The sequence below is a fragment of the Eptatretus burgeri genome, chromosome 4 (assembly GCF_056783735.1).
Source record: "Eptatretus burgeri isolate ZD-2024b chromosome 4, Ebu_testis_v1, whole genome shotgun sequence".
Classification (NCBI taxonomy): Eukaryota; Metazoa; Chordata; class Myxini; order Myxiniformes; family Myxinidae; genus Eptatretus; species Eptatretus burgeri.
Genome location: NC_140964.1, coordinates 90,574,331 through 90,588,879, shown reverse-complemented (window position 1 = coordinate 90,588,879; position 14,549 = coordinate 90,574,331). Strand labels below are relative to the sequence as shown.

General features: G+C 43.5%; 1 protein-coding gene across 3 annotated transcripts in view; it reads right to left on the bottom strand.

The window, feature by feature from the left end:
• Window positions 1-3,052: 3,052 nt before the first annotated feature.
• Window positions 3,053-14,549, bottom strand: part of LOC147028651 (SH2B adapter protein 2-like) — a 64,787-nt gene continuing 53,290 nt past the window's right edge. For all 3 annotated transcript variants that reach the window (XM_085879278.1, XM_085879275.1, XM_085879277.1), the window contains exons 8-11: window positions 12,261-12,448; window positions 11,815-11,992; window positions 6,927-8,798; window positions 3,053-5,479 (exon numbers count right to left, since the gene is read on the bottom strand). In XM_085879278.1, the coding sequence (XP_085735404.1) occupies window positions 8,353-8,798; window positions 11,815-11,992; window positions 12,261-12,448 (812 nt within the window). In that variant the 3' untranslated portion in view covers window positions 3,053-5,479; window positions 6,927-8,352. The remainder of the gene's footprint in view (window positions 5,480-6,926; window positions 8,799-11,814; window positions 11,993-12,260; window positions 12,449-14,549) is intronic.

Sequence of the window (14,549 nt, the reverse complement as noted above, 5' to 3'; positions counted from 1 at the left end):
GATTTATAAATGATCCCCCTCCAAATACTGTTACGGGGCCGGGCGTCAGCCGCGAGCACGACCGCTAGATGGAGCAGCAACAATGGAGCAGCAACAATGGAGCAACAATAGAGCAGCGACCGCTAACAGAGACGCATTTCTAATATCCCAAATGATTAAGTCATGCTTACGGCATTACATAAATTAAGGATATAACTGCATTATACTAACCATTATTAACCCCGAGGAGTCATTTCTACAACACTATAGCAGTCTCATTAGGAGGAATCATCTTCCAGATAATTATCACTAAAGGTTGAGCAACATTTTGTTTTACTTTTCAAAAATAAAAAAAAACATCACTTTGTGATTACTTACAAAATTTGTCTCAAAGACAGACTGCTATAATCGTAGAGTCCAAGAAAACCAGAATACAGAGAACACCATTTTTCCCATTCACGTCACCAATACCACACCACTCTCCCCTGCTGCAGATAGTGCTAATTATACAACAACCCAAGCAGATTTGACCAGGGTACCAGTACATAATAGCCTACTCAGAAATACCTCAGAATCTTTCATAGGTGAAATAATCATCGACAACCTAAACATAGGTGCAATCATCCAGAGGATGGCATGTTCAACCCTCGAGTGGCAATGCACCAGAATGGCAGTTTTTTGTTTCATCTGAACCAGTCATGGATGTAACTCAGGACAATTTATTGCCAATCGAGCGATCTGTTTTCAAAATGTTATTTTCATGGGTAGCTTCTGAAAGTATTGTCGCAGGTCTGGCGGTTAAGTTTAATCCCCCCGGATGGTTAACACCGACCAGGCCCGGATCGCCAAACGTTTTTCTTTCGGAGGTGGACACGTGATCTTCAGAGATTATGGCGCATGCGGGAAGGCATTGGAGGCACGGGTGGAGCGACGAAAGCACAGCACAAGGGGTTTATACTTGAACCCCACGACAGATACATAGACACAGCAATTTAAAATAAACGGAGATTCAATGAAAATAGAAGAAATATTTACAAGGTTAATAATTCAAAAAGTAATAATAATAATACGTGAAGCAAATTAAGGTCGAAAGTCGAGGCACCTCAACACATGGACTTTAATACAGACAAGGGGAAAACGAAAGAAAAGAAAATCCTCCCTTTATGCTGGCACTTAGCTTTGTCCAGAGATTGTCTTTACTGAACTTTTGGATCGAGGTGCTTCGCCCCGAATGGGAAGATGCACCCCAAAATGGCACCGAGCCGCTCTCTGGGAGGGAAACTCATGTCAGGTAATTTGGGTGGCAATTTCTCAATGCCAAGGCTCAGAAAACGCTGTGCAGCTTCTTGCTTCGATCGTCCTCACCGACCCGCTGCTTTGCAGAATGGCGCCGCTCCCTTTGGTGATATACACGAGGCTTTGAGGTCCATCTCTCACGACCATCCAAGAGTCAATGGCCAGAGTCTTGCCCCATCACGTGAGCCAATTGGCCTCAGCATGAATACGAGAATCGTGCCGTCTTCTTCAAATGTCGAAGGAAAGCCAGCCATAATTCCCTGATCTTGTACGCCATCTCCAAGTTCCCTCGTCTCTCGACCGCATGTGTCCCTTACACCGAACTCCAAAAACCAACCAAACCAAAACCTCTTCCTTCTGATGTCACACCCATCAGTCATCCACCTCCAGGCATGGATGGCTTGCTGGCAAGAAAACCAGGAAGGTGGTGCTTCTGCCTGCTCGGCATGTTTGGCGTGGTATTATGGTATGGTGGTTGTTATAAAAACGCACTTTTTTCATGGCTTGCTTGTAAATACAAAAACGTAGGGGAAGGTCACAGGGGGCAATTACATACTGGGAGAAAGTTGGTCTTAATCCCTATCTAATAAACACAGCACTACCCCCCCCCCACTCCTCATGTGGTGACACATAACACTCAAGCTCAGTTTCCATAAGTAATTTACATCGAGATGTCTCCTACTCGTCCACGGACTGAACAACTCCACACAATCCTAACTTTGCTATGAAATTCCTCCATCGACCCCACAACCTAACAGTATTATTGCACAAAGGGTTATAACAATGTTCATCAAAGGTTAAAGGAAGAAAAACTACAAGACCCGACACATTGTCAGAGTGGTGACCCTTGCCAAGAGACCGCTTCAGAAAAACAGCCACTCTGTAAAGAGCATGGTGCAATGCATGAAAATGCGAGTACAACATTCCACTAAGCCTACATTGCAAAAGAGTAATTTCTGGAATAAAAACTAGTTTAATAGGGAGAATATCGCAATCACAACAATAAACTTTTGCACTTTCAGAGATAGAGTCTTACAATGAAAACAATTACATACTTTATCTTTGTTCGCATTGTTGAGGGCATTTCAATGACTTCACATATGAAGGGTTGCAACGTACAAGGGAATAATATCAAGAAGACATTTGTCGGTGAAGTTTCTCGCATGGTAAATCACATTTTGTTTTTGGTTTTTGCCCTGAAGGTTCATTTATACAGCAAAAGCAAACTAGAAAGCATTGCAAAATGAAAAGCCCACCTACGTCTGCCTTGTACTCGAACCAAAGTTGACGAAATAAAAGAGCATAAAAAATTGTACATTTTATCAATTTGTGTTCTCCATATTCCCATAATAAAGGTTGGTTGAAGATTTGATGACAAAAGCTCAAATGGTAAAAATGCCATTACCTGTGCAGAAGACACCCTAACCTCGATGGTAAACGTGGAATCTCACGCTTGACCCACTGTGGTGAGACGAATGAGGACAATTTATCGTCTTTGCCCTTTTGACCCAATTTTTTAAATTATTTTCTCCATATTGTCATGAATTAAGGTTTGTTGAAAATTTGATGACAAAAGCTGAAATGGTTATGTTATGGCCTGGACAGATGGATAAACACATATACAGAAGAGACTACAAAACCCATCCTCGCACTGTGCGAGCGGACGGGTTCACAAGCATTAAAAAAAGTCAACAAATACTGCGTTGGTCACGGATAAAAACGTTTTACGTGCTTGCACTAATGTTGTTCCCCATCTCCGGGAAGGACAAAACAAAGCCACAGTTATGTACCTTTAATGTAATTTTCAAACAAATACATTTCTGCAAGTAATTTTAGCACTTGTACTATGAAACTTCTAAATGCATCTGCTGAGGTTTAATAAATAACGTTTGTCCATTTTCTTATTGCAATAGTTTTAATTTTTTTTTGTTTGTTTGTTTTTATTACAAATATAGTTGTTGAAGCAAGTAAAAAAAAAAAAAAAAGGAAAAAAAAAAGTTAGACAAAAATACGGAGGGAATTGTCTGGGTGGGTACAAAAACCGTTTCAAAACTGGAAGTGGTGGCACAAACTGGGTTACAGGGACCAGCAGAAAAGGAACAGATTGAAAATAAAAAAATTTAAACTGCATCAAGAACCTTTACAAAACCTGTATTTTGCAATCAGGAAATTAAAGAAAATGAGACAGGAGGTGGGGTAATAAAATAAAGTCATAAAAATTAGGCCTTGCTGCCCCTGTGTGGACAGGATATGTGAACTCAAGTCAGCCAGAACCATCACAATGTGCTGTTGTAAACATTTAAGGCATTATAGGACTTGGACACATACTCGTCAAATGATAGGGCGTGGGGTTTAAAAATAATTCAGAATAAAACTAGCAATAATGAACACATAAAATGAGCAATAAGGGGGGTGGGTTGGTGAGGTGGCGGGGAAGGGGGGTTGGCGAGGCAGCAGGGGGAGGGTCGGTTGGCGAAGCGGCGGGGGAGGATCGGTTGGTGAGGGGAGGGTCTCTTGCCGAGGGGGTGGGGAGAGGGGTGTGGTGGTAGGGTAGGGTGATGGAGGTTGTGGTGGCAGGGAGTACGGCTGGGGGTGGTGTGGTGAGGATATGGGGAAGGAGGGGTGATTTGGGGGGGATGTTGTGTGGGATGTGGTGGCGGGGAGGGGGGGGATGGGTGAGGGGGGTGGCGTGTCATGACACGCATTCTCATTTGCAGTGGAAATGTTTAGGACTACAATTGTGGCAACCAAATGAAAACCAAATCTGAAATTGTGCTCATTATAAAAGATCCCTCCCCATCCCCCTTCAACCACCATTAGTCAGGATGTTTGTCAAAATTCTCTCAGTCATTTGGTTCTCATTTTGTATTCAAAAAAATAATAAAATAGCATTTAACAAACAGAATCTTCCTGTTATGATCTGCAATGGAAATTGAAGGATAATCAGGCAAATATGAAGCAATTAAAAGTTATTGGAACTGACCATGTAGAAATAAAAAGACACCACAGAGTTAATCCTCATTGCTTTTACGTGTGCTGTGACAGTCCTCAATTTAGATATCAAAGTATCCTTGCTTCAAAGTATAAGCAACCTCAGTTTGAGGCCAATGAAACAGGTCAGAGATGCTTAAACTGTATGAAGATTTTAAAATTCCAAGTTTTGGGAAGACGAGTTAGCAGCAAAAGGGGCCCAGCACCCCAGCTCATCAATGGTTCATCTGTGAATGCAGGTTTCTGCTGGATGAGGATCCAGTGAGAGAGGCATGACGACGACCGAATAAAGGTGAGGTAACGGCTCAAAAAGAGATCATGAAATGCAAGAGAGTGCAAAGAGTGGGAGGTTGAACAGCACTCCAGGGTGGGATGTGGCTGTGTACGCATGAGCCCAGCCGAGAGATCCAGGCATTCTCTAACCACACGATGGCTTTCCCAGTGTCCAAATCAGAAGGATGATTCGCCTGGGAATTACAGTTACAATAGTGACTGCTTTGCATTCAAAATGATGCAGGCAAGACCACCAAACTGAGTTGTACAAGTTGATGAGGCAAAGTTCTCACTCGTGGTGGTGTTCAGGGCAGAGGCCACTGAGTGGGCAACAAAAAATCTCTCGGACTGACAAGACCGTTTTAAGAAGTTAATAGAGAGTTGCTCATTACAATTGGAGTGGGGGTGTGGGTAGGTGAGGTGAGCGTGGTGGGCAACAAAAAATCTCTCGGACTGACAAGACCGTTTTAAGAAGTTAATAGACAGTTGCTCATTACAATTGGAGTGGGGGTGTGGGTAGGTGAGGTGAGCGTGGTGGTGTGGTAAAATTGGGGAGGTGGTGGCCAATGGAGTGTGGGATGGTGTTCATGTGGGATAGGCAGAGGTGTGGGAGGATAATGTGGGTTGGGTGAGAAGTAACGTGTGGGGGGGGGGTGGATATGAAAGGGGATGATGCGGGGTGAGATAACGGGGATGGTGGTGGGTAAGGTAAAGGGGATGATGTGCAGGATGATGGGGTTGCAGGTGGAGGTTGGGCAGTGGGACTGCAGGTGGTGACGAACAATCATTAGCATTTGTGCACCAATAGCATCAGCTTTTCCAATAGAGATGGCCACAAAGTGTCTGAGAATTGGCGATTTCAAATGTTGTCGACAAGCAAGATTGAAGCATTCCATTCCACCAGGACTATGGGGTCTTTGAGGTCCCACCATCAGAGCATCTGGGAAAAAAAAATATTGCATTTCTGATGTTCGTCAGTTTTCAATTTGCAAGCACAAGGCTCTGTTGGAAGGTTAAGTAAGGATAGTGAAGGGGAAAGAGTTCACGCATTGTGGTGGTGGGTGGGGTTTGGGGTTCATGCAAGAAGAGCAATTTAATTTACATTTATAGTTCAACTTTCACTTTGGAAAAGCAAGAAAATTCCAAAATACCGCAGACTGCTTCTCATTTTCAGTCTTTTACAATAGAGAATTTTGGAAATGGGGGACCCACATTAGAAGCCTTTTGTGTACGGCTGTAACAATCAGTTATGAATAACGCACGAGTTTAATCAATCGCTTCTTGGGAGCAATACATTCTGGTTACACTTGTGATTTTTCGATGTACTGTATAAACTGTATTCGCATAACAAATCCTCTCATCCCATCTCCCACCCTCACAAAAAATAAAAAAGTGGTTATTTGAAAGCAATTGCTTTTAATGAGATGTCGCACTCAGTTGTGTAAAACAGGCCGGTGAGCAGTGGAAGTTGCTACACCAATTCCTGTGCCCACAGCAAGCGAGCAGGGAATCCCAAAGTACCAATGGCAAGACCTCGATTTATACAAACGACACTGTTATACAACATGTTACGTAGCGTGTTAGGAATCAGTGGGCATGTTGCATCACACCATCGTTATGCAATGTTGGTGCTGCGAGAAAAATCGGTTTAGCCTTCTCACAATATTGAGACGTCGGAAGGACTAAACGTTTCAAGACTTTTTGTTCCACAAGTGCCGCACTGCTCCATCAATCATCTCTGACATGATAAACTCATAATAAAAGCGTAGCCTCTGAGATTAAAAATAAATAAAAACAATTTTTCGCTGGCTGGATTGCTTTTGTGGCAAATAGTTTAGGAACGAGAGAACAAAACAAAACATGCAAAATGAAGACAAAACTGGTATCAAAAAAGTACCACGATTGGCCAATATAGTACCGTTCTTATACAGAGTAAACAATATGTGCTGGGAAAGCAGAGCGCACAAAACAATAGCTTCATCTGGGTTTGTACCGCTCGACAAAGTACGACGATATGAGCATTCGAGTGAAAAAGAAAATACTGCTTCCCTTTGAATCCCCATTCACAAAAAATAAAAATAAAAACTAAAAACGCCACCGGGGGTGGAGGGTCGGAGTTTGCCAAACTGTTAAGTTGCGTATGGATCCGAAAATTAAAACGCTCGCAAAATGAAGAAAACTATGGTACACATGGAGCTTTCTGGATTGTGACAATGACAAGGCACAATCGCTGTGATCAACAAACGGAAATGCTACGAAACAAATTGAGAAAATTCTCTTAATAGGTCAGGCGACCCATCACATGATCTGATATGCAAATTTTGGTGGTATGAACAACAAAAGTGAAGGCAACACGTCCCCCCTCCCCCCCCCATTCCCAACCTCACCGTTTGATAGCAGCAATGTTTCGATGGATATCCATACCAATGACCAGCCAAAACGCCAGGGAACACGTCAATGATGGGAAGGGTAGCAGGTCACCATGAAACTGGTCAGATATTGTCGATTAAACTTGGGTTTTATGGTATGTATGTACAGTGCCTATAGAAAGTCCACACCTCCTTTCAAATTTCTCACCTTTTGTTCCCTTGTAGCCTGGAATTAAACTGCGTTAAATCAGACTTTTTGCACCTTTATTTACACATCGTAACCCACAACTTACAAGTGAAAAACAAATTCTACAAATTTCAGAAAAATAAAGATACAAAACTAGAATATCTTGGTTAGATAAGTGTCCACCTCCCTTATAATATCAAATATAAATTAGCTCAAGTGTACCCAATCACCTTCAAAATCACACACCACATTAATTGGCCTCCACCTGTATTAAATTGCAGTGATTCTGATTATTTCAGAATAAAATCAGCTGTTTCTGTCGGTTTTCTCTGCTGGGTCGTGAACTTTCAAAAGACCTCCAGGATAAACTTGTGGAAAGGCACAGATCAGGGAATGGGTATAAAACTATTTCAAAGACCTTGAATATCCCTTGGAACACAGTCAAGACAATCATTAAGAAGTGGAAGGCAGATGGTAACACCAATACCCTGCCCAGATCAGGCCGTCCCTCCAAAATGGATGACCAAGCAAGGAGGAGACTGATCAGAGAGGCCACCAAGAGGCAAATGGCAACTTTGAAAGAGCTCCATGCCTTTATGGCAAAGACTGGTCACTGTGTGCATGTGATAACAATATCCAATCACTCCACAAGTCTGGCCTGTACGGTAGGATGGCAATAAGGAAGCCATTACTCAAAAAAGCCCACCTTGAGTCCCGTTTGAGGTATGCAAACAAAAATATTCTGGAGATTCTGAAGCCATGTGGCAAAACATTTTGTGGTCTGATGAAACCAAACCTTGTGGTGTTGTGGTTGTGGGTGGACACTTATCCAACCAAGGTATTTTAGTTTTGTATTTGTAATTAATTTTCTGAAATTTGTCGAATTTATTTTTCACTTGGAAGTTGTGGGTTACGATGTGTAAGTAAAGGTGGAAAAAGTCTGATTTAATGCAATTTAATTCCCGGCTACAAGGGAACAAAAGGTGAAAATTTTGAAAGGAGGTATAGACTTTCTATAGGCACTGTATGCAAGTCTGTACCATCGTCTTTACACCAAAATATGTCAATACAACTGTACACAGCCTGTGAGCATGTGGTACCTTCTGGTTGGTGTGCTGGTGAGGGGTGAAGGAGGGGCGGTGAGTGTAGGAAATCAGAGTAAGTGGTGAAATGTTTGCGGTTGAGATGACACCAGGAAGCAATGCAAGAATGAAACCGTTAGCATTGTCGGTTCGAGCAAGAGAGCATTTAGTCCAGTTACATGAACGAGTACTGATTATCGACAGCCCGCAGTCGTCCAGCCATTCCACCTTCCCTTTGTCTGTCCATATCCACCTCATGATAATCTTCACCCACCGAGCTTGTGCTGGCCAGTGGGCTGTCTCTGTCCTGCCGGCTTTGGCCTGGTGGTTGCTCTGAAACAGAACGAGTCGACGCTATGCTTCTGGCATTCGTATCCTGTTGCAACGGCACACTAGGTACTGTTAAACCAACAGGAGGCATGTCAGGCTCAGCGTCAGGCTCAGACAGCAGGTCAGACTGCACTTGCATGGCTGGTTGTGTCAGATTTTGAGAAAGTGGACATCCATCGACTGTGGCCTCTCCTGGCGAGCTCCCAAGGCTGTAGTGGGATAGGTCGAGCCCATCTTCTGGGGCTGGGAGCTGAGAGGACGTCGACAAACATTCTGGGTTGGCATCAGCTCCTAACAAGGGCAAAGGAAGAAACAACACTCAAAAACAGCATTGTTCTCAATTATTATCAGAAGCCAAATGAAATGCTTGATGACTACATCCAAATTCCACATGACCTCTTCCCAGCTACTCCAGGATGCAAGCTGCTAACATTTTCAGTCTGCAATTTAAACAACAAAACATGTATTTGCAATTTAAAAGCTTTACAGTTATCCCCAAGCCAAAATATTATTTGCCAAGCTCAGGAAAAGAAGTGTTTTATTTTTATTTGTAATTACCTTAGATACTGTTACGGCTGTGGAAATTTGCAATACACCATAAAGGTTCCTTAGATTAACTATGCCGGTAAGTGAGTGTTCAGATAGGTCCCCACCGTTGTATAAAGGGCTTTCTTCGTGTTCACCGGGCTGCGACTCTTTGAGATAGCCGTTTTTTCTTTATCTGTCGTTATTTTGAGCCACCATTGCAACAAACGGCCACGCAAACAACAACCGCCACCAACTATGCCACAACGCCCACCACGCTCACACCACCCCCACAACAATCACCACCATCTTCGCCACTATGCCCACTTACAAACACCGTCCTCCGTGGACCACGGTAAGACGGTTTCCACGTCGGAAACTGTCCGGGAAGGATTGGCAGAACAAAAGCTCTTGTGAAGCCTGTGGGGTTTTTTTCCCGCCTATTTTCCCCGCGCTTGGTGTGAAGGGAAGGGGCAGGGCAGCTCGCTGCCGATTGGTGGATGCACGGCGTGAGGCGGTCGGGGTGAGGGAACGCCCCTTTTCAGGAACCTTCTCGAAGGGAGGCGGAGCCGAAAACAGGGAGGAGCGAAGGGCGGTTCCCCACGCTATATAAGGCGGACCGCACGCGGGTCTCGGTCTGTCTCGGTCTGTCTCTGTCTCTGTCTCTGTCTCTGTCTCTGTCTCTGTCTCTGTCTCTGTCTCTGTCTCTGTCTCTGTCTCTGTCTCTGTCTCTGTCTCTGTCTCTGTCTCTGTCTCTGTCTCTCTCTCTCTCTCTCTACCTCTCTCTCTACCTCTCTCTCTACCTCTCTCTACCTCTCTCTACCTCTCTCTACCTCTCTCTACCTCTCTATACCTCTCTATACCTCTCTATACCTCTCTATACCTCTCTATACCTCTCTACCTCTCTCTACCTCTCTCTACCTCTCTCTACCTCTCTCTCTCTCTCTCTCTCTCTCTCTCTCTCTCTCTCTCTCTCTCTCTCTCTCTCTCTCTCTCTCTCTCTCTCTCTCTCTCTCTCTCTCTCTCTCTCTCTCTCTCTCTCTCTCTCTCTCTCTCTCTCTCTCTCTCTCTCGGTGGTCGAGGTCAAGTCCTTTTTTGTCTGGGTCGTCGTCATCCTCTCTGTCGGGGTCGTGCTGGATATCTATCTATCTCTATATATGTCTCTCTCTGTCTCTCTCTGTCTCTCTCTGTCTCTCTCTGTCTCTCTCTGTCTCTCTCTGTCTCTCTCTGTCTCTCTCTGTCTCTCTCTGTCTCTCTCTCTCTCTCTCTCTCTCGTCGTCGTCAGGGTGGCCTTCGTCGTTCTTTGTCGTCGAGGTTGAGTTCTCTCTCCCTCCCTCTCGTCTTGGCGTTGAGCGACCTGTCGGTGATGGCGCGGGCCCGTGGCGAGTCTGGGCGACGCCTCGGAGACGCAGACGGGAGGCGCAGCCCTGCCGGCGGTTTGGTGCGAACCTGCGCGCCTGGTGAGGAGTGCCGGAGAGAGCTCGCCGACCGTCGCACCACGAGGGTGCAGGTAACCAGCGTCGGTCTCGTGGGCCCATTCGGTCATTCACGGCCAGAAAGGTTTACGAACCCCGTCTACCCCTTTGCCTATGAGGGGGTCATTTCTTTTGTTCTGTGTGAATGTTGTCGTGGCGCCGTCTGTTAAGTAAAACTGTTAAGTGCTTGTAAATAATAATTATAGTCGGTTGTCTTGCTTTCTATTTGCCTTGCTTGTAAATTGCATGACTGCCCTTGCTTGTGTTGTGTGTGTAATACGTGTGCTCTATAATAAATGTCCTTGTGTGCAACGTATCCCATTCGTCGCGTCCACCTTTCACCACATTGAAAGTTCCATCTTGCATCGTGGAATGAGTAGTGGGTTTTGAACACCCGACTAAAGAAGAATCACTGAACCGTCGAGGTCGGCGATAACACCGCTCGGTTATCCCTGTAGCACGGAACGAACGCTTAAGCGGGTCGTGTCCTAAGTCGACCTGCGGCATGGTGCAACACCTCGGTAGGTTACCCGCGCAGGTATTTAGGTATATCGGCATTCGGCGATTCACCCTATTTCGCGCGGGTAGAATGTGGACTGGGTTGTGGTGAGGTTAAACCCCCACCCGTGACTGGCTCCTGGCGGTAGTTCCAGGAGGGTCACGACTGAATTGTCCGTCCGGTGGGCGACGCGGCTGCCATTAGAGGTACGCGGCCGATCGCACGCCAGGCGGGCCAGAATTCGTAACAATACTTTTGTGTCCAATGATTTAAACCAGGTGTCAAAGTTACTCCATGAACGTTAGCATTCATATCGGAAAGGTTGATATGTCATCTTTTACAAACCACTTCACACAATTTCAGGTGGGAGAGCCAGTCTGTGCTGCCATTAAGATGCATCATTGTAGAGCATGCCATCCTTCTGAAGAACAGCATGTGCCACAACACAGTGCTTCCTATAGACAGCATAATGCAACGGCATCCCCAAAATGTCCTTCTCCATTCCCAATCTACCATTGTTACTCGTTTCTTTTCTCTTTGTGCATGTCCATCTCTCCCCCAATAACCTTTGGTAGTTTGAGAATTTGCTGGGTTTTGTCATTCAGCTCTTCTCGGAGCCAAAACCCTTGTATAAAAATAAAACTGATTTACAGTCAGCTTACATTCCACTAAAGATTACACCCAAACCAAAGAGTTTACAGGAATACACGAGACCACTGGGATACTTTGTCACCCCCATTTTAAGCAAGGATGCAAAATTAGTCAGATGGAGGATCAACAACGAATATGAGCAAAACGTGCAAATTACCATGGGATCCGAGCGACAGGGGAGCGAGAACATAGTTGGTGAGGGTGACATCGGCGGTGCCTCCAGATTCGAGTGGGATGGGGTGAAGCCGGAAGTGCTCCAGCATGTCCAATATCGTTTGAAACCACAGGTGCTGGACTCTACATTGACCCTCTTCTGCCAAGGAAAGGCGCAGGTGCTGTGGATGGGACAACACAACCGCTTCATTCAGAATCAACACCTTCCATTCTCCTCCCCTCAACCTTATGAACATTTCCCGACTAATACGAGGTGATAGTGTGAGTCGTATTGCCAGCTGTGATAATGCAATAGTCCGTTGTTTATCACATGGGTCAATAACGAATGCAAATTCAATAATTGTCGAAAAATAAATAAATGAAACCAAACAAAACTTTTGAACAGCTAGTGCATAGAAAATGACCACCTTCATTAAACTTAGCACAGACCTTGGCACGTCCTTGGAAGTTGAAAGTCAGGACGTACTCCCCACGACGTGTCTCACTCTGCCGCACCAAGAAAACTCCGTGACCGCTTGGCCCCCTGGCCAGCACCAGCTGAGCCGCACGTAGCCGAGACAGCGTTCCGTGGAACCAGGGGAAAGTTGTGAGTGGGTGAGGTCCGTCCTGCAGAAATTCTACGCACATGATTGGGAATGTGAGTGATAGTTATAAATTTCGAGAAATCGGACTATCGGTTCAAAGTTACGGCTAGCAGAAAGGTGCATCATTTGTGAAAGAAACATTAAAACATTTGACCAGCATGAGTTTCAGATGATAAGCACAATTATATCACAATCTGCAGGTGTGCAAGTGGTGACCGAGTGGGAGAGGGAGGGGTGAATTTTTTAAAATGACAATTTTGCATGCAAGCTTGATTGACATCGATGCTTTAATAACAGAGGGAAGTCTGAAGGTATGTGGTGGGTATGTACAAGCTGATTTGAAGACAGCTATTATTAGCAGAACATTGGAATTGAAATAATAAAATCCACCGATTGACTCAATTTTCCAAAGTAAAAAAAGATTAAGAAGAAATACACTACGAGGCAGAAGTCTGTCTCATGTGAACACTAGTACAATACAAATCTTTACCACCGAGTTCTGTAAGGGAGGTGCTTCCTGATTTGTTCACAAGTGTAACAGGATAAAATGTCTGTGCAATCTTCCTCTTCAAAATATACAGTCAATAGTTGGGAAAAATTTATATCGAAGAACTTTTGTGAGTGCATGACATTTAGACTTGATCCATATCTGATTATTATCGGGAAACTTTGCAAAAATAATCAAATTGCGTCTGTCACCAACCAAACCCAGTATGCTTCCCGTGCATGGAATTGCAGTGAAACATGGGGAAAGGGAATTCTCAAGTTCCCTTTCCCCATGTTTCACCACCAATCCCCATTCCAACCAGCCCAACAATCAGTCAGCCACCTCAATAAATGATCAGTTGGAACTGGCCATAGCTCTTGACGTGCAAACGCTTGTTCCCGTCACGTCACTAGGCCAAAAGTTAACACAAGGTGAGTGAAAAGGCACAAAAAAAAATCACTAATGAACCTACAAAATTAAATACCAACTGCTGGACCACTAAAAGTTAACCTGCACGGCTCAATAATTGAATATTTACAGCTGTAACAAAATCATCAAGTAAGTAATACACGGCATCACTTAAGCCATCCAAATACACAAAATTCACAACTTTCTGAACAATACTGTGAATCGTTTCAAAACGATACAAACCACACATCTGCATGTACGCGCACATTGTTGTGGCCCGCTACCTATCTATAGCCTACAAAGTTAATAGGTGTGAGCCTTTTAAAGCTTTCCTATTTTGCAGATGCTCAATTCCCACACCAAATTGGTGCAAATGTGGATGAACAAAAATGCACTTTGAACCCAAACCAAATCTTCAAATTGCACTTCCAACACTTGTCCACACCCACCAGATATCCTGAAAATGGTGGCTTTGAGTGCCAGTGAAAATCATTCGATTTGCCTCAGTAGTATCTGCTCCATGAGCACAATACATTTGACTTTAGCATGGAGCTGGATTCTGCTTCATTTGAAAAAGATAAAGGGAGGATCAGATGCTAAACCCAGATTCTATCTCTTGGACACATATTGAACAGGGTAAACATCACACTGGCCATACATTGTGAGCATTATATACATTTTTATTTATTCATATTTTTAGCAAATAATGCACCAAGAAATGATGAAAGTTGATGCTCATTGAAAATGCCCCGATAAAAGAAAATAATAATATATATATATATATATATATATATATATATATATATGTATATATGTATATATGTATATATGTATATATGTATATATGTATATATGTATATATGTATATATATATATATATATATATATATATATATATATATATATATATATATATATATATATATATATATATATATATATATATATATATATATATATATATATATATATATATATATATATATATATATATATATATATTTGCAGTTTTGGAAACCGTATGCTTCCAAGGCAATGGCATCAATCATACAGTGGTCCCCAGATAGTCATTTCATTAATATACATACAGTTAGACCTTTCCCTCATGTCTAATGGGTCAAACGGGACAAGTACGTTGTTTGAATTTCATAGTTAGGTCTGATTATATCTCTAACTTCATTCCTACTATTTTTCTCTTATTCTTGAGATGAATCCAAGCAACAGCCACCTGTAAAAGCC